The sequence below is a fragment of the Mustela nigripes genome, chromosome 4 (assembly GCF_022355385.1).
Source record: "Mustela nigripes isolate SB6536 chromosome 4, MUSNIG.SB6536, whole genome shotgun sequence".
Classification (NCBI taxonomy): Eukaryota; Metazoa; Chordata; class Mammalia; order Carnivora; family Mustelidae; genus Mustela; species Mustela nigripes.
The window spans coordinates 150,599,453-150,615,710 of NC_081560.1; the positions used below are offsets into that span (position 1 = coordinate 150,599,453).

The window sequence follows — 16,258 nt, forward strand, 5'->3', positions numbered from 1 at the left end:
CTGCCTTGGATGAAGGGATATAGGACTGTAGCTCCTGGATATGACAGTTACCAGCAGATATGTGTCGAGGAAGGGGTGCCTCGGTCCGCTTGGCACTGAGTTGCCCTATGCCTCTTCCACTTTGGGGCTGCGGAGGCCTGGGGGTGGGTGTGGAGGCCCTGTGTGGCCCTTAGCGGCATTGGCTAAGGGGAGGCCTGTCCTGTCAGCTCCAGCCTCAAGGAAGAAGGAGGGCCCCTCTGAGGAGGAGTGAGGCAGGACCGAGCTCGTCTGCGTCCAGGGCCACCGTGAGTGGGGGGAATATCAGCCTTCAGCACCAGAGCCAGCCCTGTGGAGCTGGCATACATTGACCCTAGAAGGTGGCTGGAGCTCTGTCCGTGTGCAGACCCATTGCCCAGCCTTCAGTGTCAGGAGGAAGGAAGCACTGGGAGGAAGTCCTAGGGGAGGGGGCTGGCCCCAGAGAAGGCCAGCAGTGATTTTATTGGGGTGACAAGGCACAACAATGACCACGAGTGTGCTCCTGGTCACCTGGCTGTCTTCAGAAGGGTCCCACAGTTTTCCCCTGCCTCAGCCTCCTTGCCAGACCTGTCCCAGAATCTTTTGTGATAGGATTCCCATGGCTAGCGGGAGGTTCATAGTGGGTAACAGGAACTTGGGAGAAGGGGTGGGGACACCGCAGGGTGTGCGTACAGGGGTTATGAAGGAACACAAAGGGCAGGATGTCCTATGGGAGGTAGCTTTCTTGGGTTTAGGCAGGCTGCATCTAATCTCCTGGGGTGGGGTGGGCAGGGAGGTCTGTGACTCAAGCCAGGCCCTCAGAGGCGTCAGCTGGGTAGGGAAGCTACCGTTAAGTGAGAGTACTGTGAGAGACCATATCTGCCTGGCCTGGCTGTGAGGGTTTGCTGCTTCCCCTCTGGGCTCTGTGGCTGCCATGTCACCTCCATAGAATGGCTCTTTGATTAATAGGCTGACACCAGCCAGAACCGCAGCTTGTAGGAAGAAGCCACAGAATCTTTCCTGCCCCCGCTCCCGCCCTGGGGTGTGGGCTGTGGATCAGGCCAAGCCTCTCCCCGCTGGCGTCATCTGAGGGCAAACAGCAGGCCCTGCCCACCCACACCCCAGAGCTCCCTCCAGTACCATCAACAGGCACTCCTGTCGGTGGGAAAGGGCCACATACCCCCAAACCACAGGGCAATGGGCGAGTAAGGACAGGCTTCGTGGAGCTGAATGTGCTGCTTTCAAAGTATGCAGACAAGGTTGGGAAGAGAAGTGTGGTTTGAGGTCAAGCTGCCTTCTTTCTGAGAAGTGGGTGTTCACAAGCAGGTAGAGACCCAACAGCCCAGAGCCTTTGCAAGTGCGCAGGCTCATGGAGGACCGAAGGTTAGGTTTAGAAAGAACGGCATGAGGCTCTGGAAATTGTGAAGTAAACACAATAACCAAAGTTCTTGGGCCCTTGATCTGAGCCAGATCTCTAATCCCAGGGCTTGCCTGAGGGCTCTTTAGCCTTGTGCCCTGTAGAATTTCTCGGATGAAAATAAGTGCTCTTTCTTAAGTATGTGCTTTTAGGAGGCTGGTAGAGGAGTAGAGGGAGATTGGAGATGGGCACTGAATTTGAAGAAGACTCAGAGATTCCTCAGTGGGAAGGAGTTTAGTCCCACCGTGTTTGGTCTCCCATGAAACTATTCACTTCCTCCTTCTGTCTGTCCTTCATCCACTCATCTGCTTTCCCACCTTCCCACCCACCAACCCACTCATTCATTCATCTACTCATCCATTCTCCCTCCAGATACTCAAAGGCCACATCCATCCATCTATCCAACCATTTATTCATTCATTTAATCACCATGTCCATGCTTCTATCCATCCTTACATCCATATAATCACCCGTCTAGCTATTCATTTAATCACATTTAATCCATCCATCCATCCATCCATCCATCCATCCTTCTATTCTTCAAGCTCTAATTAGATCCTGAAAATGCCTGGCAGATTGCCATCTGTGGGGCTATCTGTAGGGATAGTGCTTTTGAGTAAAAGGTGAAAGGTCTTTCTGTTCCCTTTGCTTGAATTTCAAATATCTGCTAGCACATTTTTCTATCTCATTTTTGAGCACCGTATTTCTCAGCAAGAAGTGTTAGAAATAATCCCTTGTGCAGATTCCACCCAGAAGAGCCTGTATGGTCCCAGAGGTGGCCTGGTTGTGTGCACTCATACACAGTATCCCTTGTTTGTGGAGTCGGAGCTGCCGTGACCACCCTTAGCCACTGAGCGGCTGTTTTATGCCAGACCTCTGTGTTCGATGCCTCCAGGGCCAGAAGTATGGTGCTCATACTCCTGGACCTCTCTAACCATGAATGCCTCATTTTACAGGCAAGGGAGCTGGGCTTAGAGTGCTTGTCAAGCTGATGTGGCTAGCAAGACCCACAGCCTGACTCAGAAGCTGAGCTCTGTCTACTTCCCCCTACTCTACTGATGACTCAACTTTTTCGGGACAGGGAATTTTCCCGGAAATCTTTACTGAAGGAAGCTTTGTCCACAGGAATCCAGGTGATCTGGGAGGGAGTGCGAGGTCTGGGGACCACCCGTGAGGGGCTGTCTCCCTGTCCCCAGGCCAACACGTGGTGCTGGGCAGCAGAGACTGGCCAGACCATGGGACTGAGTCCCTGGGAGCAGCCCCTTTAGTGGGTCCGAGGTCGGCTCTGGGGGGAACGGTTGTCAACCCACTTCCCAGAGGGTTGTGATTTTTGAGGCATTGAGGAGCCTCAGTCTCTCTTCCTTCTCTGTGATTTTAGGGGATTAAAAAGTACAATTGTCTGGAATCAGACCCCTGAACATCAGCAGGGTGGGGGGTAGGGCACCAGATCTAACTATCTGAAAGGCCCCGCCTTTAGAGAACCTGCTGGGGCCCCATGCCCAGACTGGCTTGTCCAGACAGGAATATTTTCACTGAGAAGGTGACTCAGTTCTGCCCGTGACTCTGTCTGTGAGAGCTCGGTTCTGAGGAGCTGCCCCACCTTTGCCTTCCCCCGTCACGAGGCTGCCCTGGGGAACCTGTGACACAGAACTTCATTTCCGTAAGCGAGGCACAGACAGGTCCCTCTAGCTGATCTTTCATACCCTCACCCCTCAACACCCCTAGTCCTGGTCCTGGTCAGGCTGGGGGCCGAAGGACATCTGGTCCTTAGCCAGTCACAGGCGGGCTCTGCCTGTGGTCTTACTGCCCCAAGCCAGCTCTCCCGTAGGCTGTAGGCTGCCAAGGCCCCCAGTCTGGGCTCTGGAATTGGGCTGCTCTGATTCTAACCCAGACTCTACCACTTGCTCGTTCAGCAACCCTGGGCATCTGCTGAGGCTCCTTGTGCTTCCGTTCTTCATCTGTGAATAAAGACACTCTCGTCCATGTTGTAGAGGTATTCCAAGGCTTAAGCAAGACACTTAGAAGTGAGATGCTTAGAGGAATGTCTGGCGCACAGTAGGTGCTCGGTGAGGGTCACCATTAACCTGCCAGGTGGGCCAGGTCCCTGCAAGGAGGCTTCTCCCTGCCTGGCTGGGTGGGGCCCCTGGTCCTCTGGGAGCAAGGCCCAGAATCAGGCCATCCAGGGCAGCAGCCTGTCCCTGTCCCTAGCTGCCTCTCTGTCCTGACTGTCCAGGCCTGGCATGTCTGAACCCATCAGCCCCTGGGTTGTGCCATTTGTGACAAAGAGATTTCCTGAAGCAGGATAAGGCTGGGTCATCCACTGTGGCTCACAGAGTGCCTGGAGGCGGGGGTAGAGATACCCCTGACTGCTTGCTGTGGGACCCAGAGGTCACTTGGTGTCTCTGAGACTCAGTGTCCTCATCCATGAAAAGGGAAGAGCAGTCCTGATGTCCTGGGCTGCCTGGGGGATGAAATGAAGGAGTTGTGCCTGGCCAGAAGATGTCATCGACTTGTCATCTTTGTGTCTTTAGCTCATGAGGACGAGATGGCCTCGACTCAAACCCAGATGAAACACTCCCAAGAATCTGGTAGTTCAGCTGTGAGGTGGGAGACTTGGGGACAGTCCTCCAGAACTCTATAAAGCATAGGTTTCAGACACTCAAGGCCTCTGTAGGCCAGGTCCTCTTGCCCTCCCTCCTTTCTCCTCAATCTTGTTGAATAAACACCATGGATTCCTAGAAGACTGCCTGCCCTCCCATGTCCTAAGTTGTGGGCATCGATGAGATCTCCACCATCAGCCGATTTGATTGTGTTGCTCACCAGCTCAAGTGCCTTCAATGGCTCCCCACTGCTCTTAAGGTAAAGCCCAAGCCCCTTATCCTGCCATGTGAGGCTTTGTAGGAGCTGTCCTGCCTGCTTCTGTAGGTCTATCTCCCCTGATTCCTCTGCCCACCCCACCCCCCAGAGGGTCCTCAGGCCATGATGAGCTACTTCCCTCCAAAGCCAAGCTTCCCTACCCCCATCGCCCCCGGGCCTTTGCACATACTTTTCCCTCTGCAAGGAATAATCTGCCTGATTCTCCTCAAACACATGTGTGTGCACACATACCACATACATGCACATCTCACTCAAATATGACACCCCCTAGCTTTGAGCAGCCTAACACTTCCTGTTGCGGCTCTTCCTCTGGGCTCCCCATCCCCTCAGCTTCCTTAGGTGCATCTCAAGGTTCCTTTATCTGGGGGTGCCTGGGTGGCTCAGCTGGTTGTGTCTGCCTTTGGCTCAGGTCATGGTCTCCCAGTCCTTGGATTGAGCCCTGCCTTGGGCTCCCAGCTCACTGGAGAGTCGGCTTCTCTCTCCCCCTTGCCTCTCCCCCTGCTTGTGTTTTCTCTGTCTCTCTTTCAGATGAATAAATTAAAAAAAAAAAATCTTTTAAGAAGAAAAGTTTCCTTTATCTGTCTCACTAGCTGTGAGCGCCTCTAGGGCTGGGACGGTTTCTTCTCTCTTCCCCCCCTCAGTGGGTAGTCTGGTGCTTGGCCAGCAGATAGCATGCCTCTCTCCACCAGCACTCTGCAGGAACCCCACAGCCCGCCGCGGCTTGCTCCCCACTTACCCAGGCTTTCCACCAGGCCATCTTGTTCTCTCGATTGTCTTTCCCAGGGAAATGAAGATCTACAAGTCGACCTTCCTTCTACTCGGGAGATCCCACAAAACTGGCTCCCACACAAGAAGCCAGGTCCTTGGGGCTGGGTGTTGGCTGTGGTGGCGAAAGTGGGGCCTCAGGCCCCACCCCTTCTCCTCTGGGCTCCGCCTGGCTCTGGGTCCCTCCCAGGGCTCCCTGGCCGCGCCCAGCCACCACCCGGAGCCCGCCTGTGGAATGCTGCCACTCACTGCCAGATGTCTGGGCTGAGGCTGTAATGTCAACTGGAAATTCTGAGTCTCAGCCTTTGACCGCCCCACTTAGTAACCACAGCCGTAGTTTCAGACTGTCTTTGCCGGACCTGAGCTGTAGAAAAAAGGGAAGGATACTATGTCTCCCTTTCTTTAATTGCACAGTTTCTACACCACTAACAGTGTCGTGGGGAGCTCGGCAGAGGACGTAAGTACGAGCAGCCTCCATTTTTGGGGGGTGTCTCTTAAGTCTGGAGACTTCTTTAATCCCTGAGACCCATCTGTCCCCTTTATTCTTTGCCTCAGCCCTCGGCAAGTGTGAGTTCTGCGTCCTGCAGGAAGAAACAGGCTCCAGCACTCAGATCATCTGCACGAGTCCCACTGCTCGGGAGAAGCAGAGCCGTCACCCACCAGTTCTCCGAGGCCCGCTCCACGCCTGCCCTGGGCGGGGTCCCGCAGGATGCCACAGCTGCCAGCCGAGGGAGGCGGACAGGGCCACTGGGAAGAGGTTAATTTTTTCCTCTCTGGAAGAGATTCTTTTTTTTTTTAACTCTCCCTGGGTCCCCTGACTAGAATGTTCCACAGCAGACTTTCTCCATCCAACTCTTAACCTGCCCTTCAGGGGAAACACCAGTGCCTCAGGGACTATCCCTAGGTGCCTCCGTGGGGGGAGGCTGGGGCTTTGAGGACGCCCTGCCCTCTGAGTGAAAGCTGGCTCCGTGCTGGTGTGATGGTTTTGTATTCAGGGAAACCTTTCAGAGTCACAGATACGGGTTTGTCTGGTTTCCTGACTCTGAGTCTAGTACTCTGCTCTGCACACACGGTGTCTCCAGGCTGTTCTTTCTGGAAGTACAGGCTGGGGTGGGTGGGGACAGAGCTGGGCCGGTCTGCAGGGCGGGGCAGGCACCGCCCAGAGCGGCCGGAGGACTAGGGATGACTACTAGAGAGAACTGTGGGATGCCATCTGAAGAGGGAGCGTTCAGCCTGCCTCTGGTCACATGGACTGAGAAAGGTCTACCCCCGCCTTTGGATGCCCAGACTTCCCATTCTTCTTGGGAGTCCTTTGGTCATAAGCGAGGTGCCCTCCCTGGTGGGCCTTCTTGGGACTTCAACCAAGTCAACACCCATGTGCCTGTTAGGGGGTGTCCGTACCATGGCCTGGGCGTGTCTGGGTAGTAGGTACCCTCTGGGAGGCTGTGGTCAAAGTCTAGTTATGAGGATGACCTGAGATAGGGCTGGCATGGTAGGCCCTGAGCAGAGCCAGGAGAGCCATGCCAGGCACTGAGACCAGGACAGGCCACAGAGATTGATGCACCTGTGACCTGGCTCTCTGAGGGTCTGCGGTGCACAGTGACCCAGACAGGTCACCAGATGAGACCAAGCCCCAACAGCGTTTGTGCTCTCTCCTCAGGCTCTGTGCAGACTGCTCCAACAGCCAGAACCTCACCTTCTTTCCCCAGCCTGTCTCTTGCTCCCCTTCTGGGATATCCTGCACCCTTTGCCAGCCTTTTTAGTCTTGTGATTACCACCCTAACTGACCCCCAGGACTCCTTCCTGGACCCTCTGTTCTTCCCCTTCCTCGACCCTCTGTTCTTCCCCTTCCTCATCAGGGGTTCTAAGCCTTGGCTGTCCTTTGGAATCAAGGATTTGATTCCAAGGACTTGGAATCAAGGATTTGGGCAACTCCCACCCCAGAGATGAAAGTCCAGAGGCCCCATCTGCTCCTGCAGGGTCTCTGGGCTCAGCAGCCCCTTCCCTGGATCGCCCACTGGGTCCCACATGCCGTGGGCCTCTGGCCTCATGCCAACTCTGGAGCCTCTCACCTGCCCACTTGTACCTACATTCTGCCCTTATGCCTGCTTTCCCCTCCTGAATGGCCTTTCCTCACTCCTGGGTAGATGTGGGCAGCTCTCTGAGCCCTGCTGAGTGAGCCCCGGGCCTGGGGGTCAGAGAATGGACAGTGGGCTCCTCCCTGGGGTCCCTGTCTGAATTTTCTGGGAGAGCTCCCCATGGAGGAAATCATCATAGCCTGTCCTTGCCACAACCCGGGCAGACAGTGTGAAGACCACACCCAGGCACAAGGCTGGCCAAAGCTGCCCCAGTGCACTGGGGGTGCTCCTAGCTAGGCTGAGCTGGACTTCTCTTGAGTAATATTATGATCTTGGGGTGCCAAGATCCTCTGCCCCATATTTCACTCATGGCTCAAGGGTGACAGGAGCTGCCGTGCTCCCACTCAGCTGAGTGTGGACGTGGGAGGGTACCGTGTAGACATGGATGACATGGGAGCAACAGACTCGGAATGAAGGCAACACAAGCAGAGGGCGGCTTTCTCTGGAAGGGCGTGTGGGGCCGAGGAAGGTGTTTTTAAGGAAGGAGGGGGATTGAATGTGTTTAGTGCTCTTGGAGTGCAGAGAAGGATGAAGATGCAGGAGAGGGAACAGAACAGGGACACCAGTTCCATAAGATGCAGGTAGGGAATAGGAGCCAGGGTATGAGCAGAGACTCTGGCATTAGTCAGGAAGGAAAACCCAAAGCCCAACTCCAACCCTCTATTGTGAAATTTGAGGGAAATGGGCAGGGAATGGGGGCATGTCAGGAAAGAAAGGGCTTTGTTTCCACTGCTCTGAGGTGGTATTTGTCTGGAGACGATTAGGGGTGCTGAGTGTGGGGTGAGGTAGTGAGGTCAGAGGCAGGTGGTTTGAAATTGTCATTGTGGTGAAAATTAACCTATGGCAGGTATCCCTTTTGAGTATTGATCCCAGAGTTGGAGTCCCCCTGACGGGTCAGGCCTGAGTGAAGACCCCCTTGGTCCAGGAACATGGGACTTGTTTTAAGCAGCTGCGTACAGACCTAGGAACGCATTCTGTCCCATCCAGAGTGCTAGTTCTCCATCTTTGATCAGCCCCACCAGCCCTTCCAGAACCTTCTAGAGAGTCTGCTGACTCTCTCTCTTAGCAGAGCACTCAGTGGGTTTCTCTCCTGGTGTTTGCTCTCTGGCCTGGTGAGTCAGCAAACATGGCTTTGTTCCTTTGTGTGTATGAGCTCCAGAGCCTTTGTTTTATCCTTTAACCACTGGGGATGAAAGAATGGGCTGCCATGGCTGTAGCTCCTCATTGTTTCCTCGTTTATTAATTTCCCCCTTCTGGTTTCCATCTCAGTCAACAGGGACAGCATCTGCAGATATGTCTCTCGATTGAGTCCATTTTTTCTCTTCAATTATGTCGAATCATATTAAATTTCTAATTTAATGCCATTTTAAAACCTTGATCTTCCTTAAACTCTGCCATTTTCATAATTAGTTGTTCTTGTCTTCTAGTTTTTATTTCTTTATTTTGTTCGAACATTTCACACACTCTTTTTTTTTTATTTCCCTTTTAGGTTGCTCTATTATCTCTACATTCTGGGCCCTGAGTCTCTTTGTTTCTTTTATCTGCTGGCTCTCCTTGGCTAGATACCTAGGATTTTTCTTCCCCCTTGAACTCATCTTCAGCAGGAAATGTTTTCCATGAGACGCTCCCGCTCCCAGTAGCCCAGATGGGGGAGGCACCGCAGCGGGACAGGGCCATGTTTGGCTTTGCTGGAATCTGGGAGATTCTGTTAGGTCCAGATAGACTCCAATGCTATCTTCTCAGCTCAGGTTTCCCACAGCATGCACACCATGCTGCTGACTGGACACCCTCATTTCCCACAAGAACTTGGGACACGTGGTCCTGCTCTGTGTCATGGCTTGGGCTGGAGATGAGGGTTTGTGTCCTGTTTTATGGGGAGCACTGCCCTCTGCAGCTCTGACATAAAACGGAGCAGACTCAGCTCTCTGTGTGCCTGAGCACTGAGACTTCACCTCTCAGCTCCTCTGGCCAGGACATAAGTCTTTTTTTATTTATCTGTTTATTTATTTTTAAGATTTTATGTATTTATTTGACAGAGAGACAGAGAGTACAAGGAGGCAGAGGAGCAGGCAGAGGGAGAGGGAGAGGGAGAAGCAGACCATCTGCTGAGCAGGGAGTCTGATGCGAGGCTCGACCCCAGGACCCTGGGATCACGACCTGAGCTGAAGGCAGCTGCTTAACCTGCTGAGCCACCCAGGTGTCCCTGACGTAAGTCTTGTGTTCAAGACTTGACATAAGTCAAGTGTTCAAAGTCTAAGAGCCATTCACTGTTGTGAATTCATTTAAGTTCAAGTTTCTCCTTCTTTCTCCTCCTCCTCTTCTTCTTACATCTCTGGCAATTAGAACATGGCTTTCCTTATTTTTTTTTTTTTTACTGGAATTTGTGTTAAAAGTTGTTCTTAGCATTGAGGATTCAGGGGAGATGGGCAGGCACTCGCTTCTGAGGGCACGAGCCTGGCAGCGGTATGGGTTTCCCCCGGAGGGGGGACAGGCACAGGAGAGGCAAACAGTTGGTTTCATCCACTTGACTCAGAGGTTTTACCCTGGGCGTGTGACACAAAGAAATGAGGCCAGGGAAGAGCAGCATATTGGAGGGAGGTTGACCTGGGTGCTGGGCCCTGGGGCCTGTGATGGAAAGAAAGTGGAGACGACTGTGGGTGGGAGGTCCTGATGGGTTAAAAAACAATGGGGTGGGAACAGTAAGTCAATAAACTGGACATGTACATGATGTTGGCAAGAGGGAGATATCTCAGTTGTGCGGTTGGTGGCTTACAAGGCTCCGGGTGTGGTCAGGGGTAGGCAGGTGGCTTGTAGGGCAAACAGGTGGAGGCCGAGAGGTCAAGGATAAAAGGTCATGGTGTTGGGTGTGACATCCCGTGGATGTCGAGGTTTGCTGGGATAACAGTGGGCATTGGGCTGCATGGCCGTGTTAGCTGAATACGAGGTCTATAGTTCAAAGGAAGGAGAGGGATGGTTGGGGGGAGAGGGCACAGAGTGGCACAGCAGAGTGGCAGGGCTCTTCCCTGAGTCCTTGACTGTGAGCAAGGCCCATGCCCTGGGGCCCACTGGGCTCTGGAACGGGGGCTGAAGCGGGTCACTGGCACGGACCTGGCTGCCCCAGCTGCAAGTCTGCTTAGAACAGGAGGTGGCATGGAGGCCTGTGGGTTGGAAAAGTACTAGTTGAGAGGTTAGGGCACTGCAGGTCCCGCCATCCCGTGCCAAGTACTCTCCCATTTCTCCAAGTTTAAAAGAAATATCTGCAGTTTCCAGAAAAAGGAAAAATAATGTAATCAATGATGGTGTGGCAGAAAGCAACACTTAACGGACGTGCAATTAACTAAGTGGTGATGCAAACACCTCCACGTTTGTTCCATGGTTCTGCTGACAGCGGACGGTTTAAGATAGATTTTTAAGCTAGGCTAGTAAAGGAGTATAAGCTTTGAGCGCCATCTTCTGGAACAATCCACCACATCATCCTGGCCTCCCGTTATTCTCATGCCCATCCTCAATGAGGCAACTGGGCACCTAATGCTCGAGGCCACAAGTTAGGACAGCCTCTGGGGTGGGGAGCACTGCAGGAGATGCCCATCGCCTCCTGTGCCTTCCCTCCTCTGGGATCCCAGGGGACTTGTGCTGATTGAGCCCCAAGCCCATCTTGGAGTGGGCTCCTGGCCCCAGCTCCCTGAAAGGAAGAAGTACCTAAGCTTCTTCTTTATGGCTTCCTGTCTGTGAAGCGGCTCCTCTCACCACCAACCATCTGTTTGCTGACCCAGAGTGTGCTTCCCAGGGATGTCCCCCACCCATGGGTAGCAGGAAAGAAAAAAATGAAGGGTCAGGATTTCCGGTTACAAGAAATCCATTTTTGGATTTGAGAATCCCATCTCACCTTTAGGCTCAAGAGCTGCAACGCTGGGCATTCTGCATGTCGTCAGAGTCCCCAGAATTTCCGCAAGGGTCATGAACATGGCCCCCCAGAATGTCGAGTCACCAACATGCTTTTCTTCAGCTCCTCACTTGTCAAAAGAGAAGATGAGTCCCCACGGTCCCTTCCCGATCTTGCCATCTGACCTGAGCAACTAGGTCCTGACCCAGCATTGTCTCAGATTCCCAGGAGCTGCCACTTGGGAGCCCTCACTGTGTGTGTGAGGATGGGGCGCTGTGCACTCTTCATGCTCCATCTCCACGTAGCTGTCGTCTCTACAGCAGGGACAGTGGCCTGCCTGTGGTCACCCAGCTGGTCCTTAACCATAGAGTCTTTTCACAAGATCCCCCGTGTCCCCCAGAGCCCACCACTTGGAAGGGGACTCCTGACAATATCAGTTGATTAATGGCTGTTATGGGCTGTACTGTGTCCCCTCCAGATTAATCTGTGGATGCCCTAATCCCCTCAGTACCTCGGAATGTGACTATTTGGAGATGGGGCCTTTAATTTTTTTAAAATTTATTTGACAGACAGAGGTCACAAGTAGGCAGAAAGGCAGGTAGAAAGAGGGAAGAGGAAGCAGGCTCCCCATGGAGCAGAGGGCCTGATGCAGGGCTCGATCCCAGGACCCTGGGATGATGACCTGAGCTGAAGGCAGTGGCTTAACCAACGGAGCCACTCAGGAGCCCCTGGTGATGGGGTCTTTAAAGAGATAGCAAAATTAGATGAGGTCACTAGGATTGGCCCTGTTCTCAGATGACCGTTGTCCTTCAGCAGAAGATGAGGACACACAGAGCAGAGGCCTGTGAAGGCGTAGGAAGAGCTAGCCTTTTACAAGCCAAGTAGAGAGGCCTCAGCAAGCATGAAACCTGCCGACACCTTGATCTTGGACTTTTAACCTCCCAAATTGTAAGAAAATAAATTTCTGCTCTTTAAGCCACAGAGTCTCCGGTACTTTGTTCTGGTAGCCCGTGCAAACACGGTACCCCTAGATGGACAGACACCGCATGTCTCGTCTGCTGTTAACTGAGCCCAGACTGCACACGAGGGGCTAGTCTTCTCTGTCTCCCACCACTGTCCAAGCCCAGCCCCTGGCTGGCACAGGCTGGGTCTGTAGGTCGGAGGCAGCAGGTGGATGTGGGACCCTGAGAGAAAGGGCAGGTGCCAGGGGAAGGTGAGAGTGGACCCTGAGAGGCTCCTACTTGCTCACATGGCTCAGCTACTTGGGGCATCAGGAAGCCAAAGACAGTGAGAGAAAGGAGCGGGAGTGAAGGATGGCGGGCGATGAGGGGCCACTCACTGAGAGACAGATGGATCAGGCTCCCCAGTGTGTGGCAGGATGTTGGAGGCAACTGCTCAGCCCATGGTCACACCCTCTACCTGCTCCCACACCCTGTGCTGGGCCTGACAGCAGCCGTGTGCCCACAGGGACATCCTTCCCCCATGGGCACAGCACTGGGGAGCAGCCTTTCAACTTGAGCAGGGGCCGGCAACTGGAGATTGTGGGCCACTGGGCAGCTGAGGGCACAGGGAGGCAGAGATGGGAGGGAGAGAGCGGGATGGACAGAACTCAGAGACCACAAGGCCCAGAGGCGGCCATGTTTGCAGGAGGGCCTGAAAGAGAAGATGTTGTTCCCATGGGCTTTCCAGGGTCTGGTCTCCCCTGGACTGGTGGCCTCTCTGACCACAGGTCGGGACCTGTGGCCAGTGTCATTCTGTTCTGCTGCAGCCCACTGTGTCAGGCTGTGCTCTCCTGCAGGGGGACCCCTCATGGCAGGTTGTTGCCAACCTTCCCATGGAAATTGTGAGCAAGCTGGGGGCCCATTCTGAAGTGGTCTGTGAAATTTTTGTGAGCTTTGCGGCTCACCTGAGAGATTCATGAGTTCACAGTAGAATTCTTCATATTGAAGAATGTAGATTTCATATGCTCCCCAGGGCTCCTCCTCCTCCAGGGCTGGACCAAAGTCCTGTCTGCAGGAGGCCTGCATGGCTATTCCCAAACCACCCAGTGCCAGGCCTGCGCAGGCCTTCCGTCCTAGTGGCTCTGGCGAGGCTAGGTCCCTGGGCCCTCTTGACACAAGGTAGAAGACAGATGGAGCTCAGACCACTTGTTTCCTGCTTCAAATGGCCAGATGGTACCAAGGGCCTGGGCACCTGCTTGGGGTGTGGAATGGAAAACAGGGATAGTGAGGGGAGCTGATGGATGTTTCTGTAGACTAATTTAGTGCCTGAGCAGATGCTGAGAACAGCACAGCAAGAAGCACTGGGTGGTGATCGAGAAATAGTGTTTCTTTCTGCCCCACTGGCCACCTCAACATCCCAGGCCCACTCTGGGGGGTCCCGGTGCATGGACTGTGACAGGGGAGGAGTTCCAACATGGAGATATGTGTGAGTGCACTGTAGCTTGCACACTCGTGAAGGAGGCCTGTGGCTGAGCCGGGTGGGATCTGAGGGAAGCTCCCAGCTTCCAGAAGCACAAGCTTTGGCCCAGGTCCACTCTGTGTCTATAGGGGCCACTCCCAAGTGACACCGAGAGGTATTCAGAAAATGTCTGAGGGAAGGAGTAAGCATTGCCCAGTATATTCCCCCTTGCACATGTTTCAGCTCAGGACAGCTCAGATGTCAGACATTTTCTAAAACTGTCCTGCCCTGCCCCAAAACCTCAGGCAGGAGGTGGAGACAGGTGATCTTCAAGTCAGCTCTCAGCAGTGGGCTGTGCCCCTTTCTCCTTCACAAAAGCTAGGAACCCCAGGTTGATGACAAACCAGAAGATCTGCTGAGCTAGATCCCGGGATGGCAGGGCGGGAGCATGGGTCCAGGAAGGGGTCTCCAAAGAATCTCCCTTTTCCTGATGCCTCCTGATATTGTCCCCACCAGAAGCAAGGCCAGGGTCCATGGCTGCGGGGCTGGGGTGGGGGTGGTGGGGGCAGGCCTATGTTCCTCTCAGATGTCCGTGCCTACTTCCCTCCTCAGCTCAGGGATGAGGAAGGAGCGATGAGCCCAGGTTCGTATTGGCTAAAAGTAAGACAGCTCCCAGCGCCTGCTAATGAACAGGCATGTTGATGTTGGTCAGGACCAGACCTTTCTCCAGTTGGGGTCATGGAGGCTCGGAGATGGCCAAGTACCATCCTATGGTTCAATGTAGCTACAACGTTGGAGCCCAGAGCCAGTTAGAAAAGTGTCCTTGGACCTCTCAGGCCGGGATCATGCTTTCACCAGTTACAGACAAAAGACCCCACTTTTTGGGAAGAGATGAAATCTCTCTGTACACATTCATGTTGTTTTAACTCCCATTCTGTAAAAAAAATGTTTCACACATTTTTCTTGGTATCACAAGTACAATAAACATGTTTTCCCTGATTCTCAGAAGACTGAGAGTCGAGCCACCTTTTCAGAGCTGGATGTGGCAGCTCTTGGCTCATTCGTGCTTGGCCCGTGGGCACCAGCTGCTCTGTGAAGGTGGTCCAGAGCCAGTGGTCCCCCCCATGCTGCACAGGCGTCTGTGACCTACCTATCCGGAGACTTCCCCATGGGGCTGCACAAGGGCAGGGCCACCTGCCCGCTGGGTGTCCTGCATCCCCCCTCACCGCACTCTGTGTTTATACCACCTGTGCTTTTCACTCTTGTAACCCCAGAGCGAACCCAAGCATTGACTAGGGCCTCCCATTCCATGAAGGACCTTGGGAAGTGGGGCCTGGAGCAGTTGTTTGTTCTCTTTCACGCACCTATATAGTTGTTCTGGAATGGGGCCCAGAGCGGGGTCCAGTGAAACTATGAGTCCATGCCGCAGGGTTAAGCCTCCTCCTCTACTTCCTCCATTTTGAATTGGCTTATTTCTCTGAGACATGGTGCACCTAGCATTTTGTGCCAGGAAAAGCTCTCTTAGAAACAGCTTGTGAGGAGCACCTGGGGGGCTCAGCCCAGGTCATGATCTCAGGGTCCTGGGGTCGAGCACCACATCGGGCTCTCTGCTCAGTGGGGAGCCTGCTTCCCCCCTCTCTCTGCCTGCTTCTTTGCCTTGTGACCTCTCTCTATCAAATAAAACAACAACAACAACAACAACAAAAACCAGCTTGTGAGATGGATGGGCTGGGGGATGCACCAAGGGCCCACAATGGGGTGGGAGATGTTCTCTGTCACTGTTCCCGTCCTGGCTGGTGGCAGGACATGGATCTGTGGCCCAAGCCATGACAGGACGGGGAGGTCGGGAAGGGGTCCTTGAGAAAGAGCAGCTCCAGATACAAATGCTTTGGAGAGTTACACTGCAAACACTCTCCACATACTTATACACAGGCCATGCCAGGTAAGACTTTCACTTATTTATTTTTGTTTTAAATTAGGGTCATGGCTATCTAGCCACTTTAATCCATACAGATTAAAAACCCAAACCTGACATTTTTTTTTTTTTTTTACCTACACTTGTCTTACAGAAATTCCACCGAAAAGCATAATTATGACATTGAAGGATATGAGGGTGGAGGCAGAGAGGACTTTCATTTCCTATCAGCGTGGGTTGGAGATGACTGAGTATGGTCCTGTCGAGGGCTCACGGCCAGTAGGGGAGGGTGTACATTCTCTAGGGAAATGGAGAGGGTCCTCTAACATTCTCCTGGGCTTAGGGACTATCTGGGGTAGCTGGAAAAGAGAAGTCGCCCTTGTGTTTGGTGAACTGTAGGGGGTTTGCCTCTTTCTAGGACACATTCAGAAGTGGGGGTAGCCAAACTATGAACACGAAGACTGTGGAGTGAAGGAGGGGAGAGACTCAAGTTTTTCCTCTGCACAAAGTTAGGGAACAAAACACAGCATTGCATTCATATTTCAGAGACATTGGGGCATTTTTTTCAAGGAGCAGAATTTGGCCAGGACCCCGGGCGTTGCAGCCCTTGGTGACCGATGAAGAGCTGGCTGTGGGAGGTGGGAGGCATCCATGTCTGCATCCAGCAGACACCAGGGCGCTCTGTCCTGGCAGGAGCAGTATAGACACGTCTCACACAGTGCAGCGATATTCTCCCGGTAACAAACTCTCTTGCTGATCAGCAATAGATTCCAACTCCTTTGACTGCAAACCAAGACTCAATACATATGTCTAATTCAGTGCACAAGGGCTCTTAATAATCTGGGGGTTTTGGTGCATTAGAGGCTGGG

At 53.4% G+C, this 16,258-nt stretch overlaps 1 protein-coding gene across 1 annotated transcript in view; it reads right to left on the reverse strand.

Annotated features, from left to right (window-relative positions):
* The window catches only part of LOC132015279 (annexin A8), a 17,277-nt gene extending 12,083 nt beyond the window's left edge, over positions 1-5,194 (reverse strand). The window contains exon 1 of the mRNA XM_059395871.1: positions 5,025-5,194. Coding sequence (XP_059251854.1) covers positions 5,025-5,045 — 21 coding nt within the window. The 5' untranslated portion in view covers positions 5,046-5,194. The remainder of the gene's footprint in view (positions 1-5,024) is intronic.
* Positions 5,195-16,258: the final 11,064 nt, after the last annotated feature.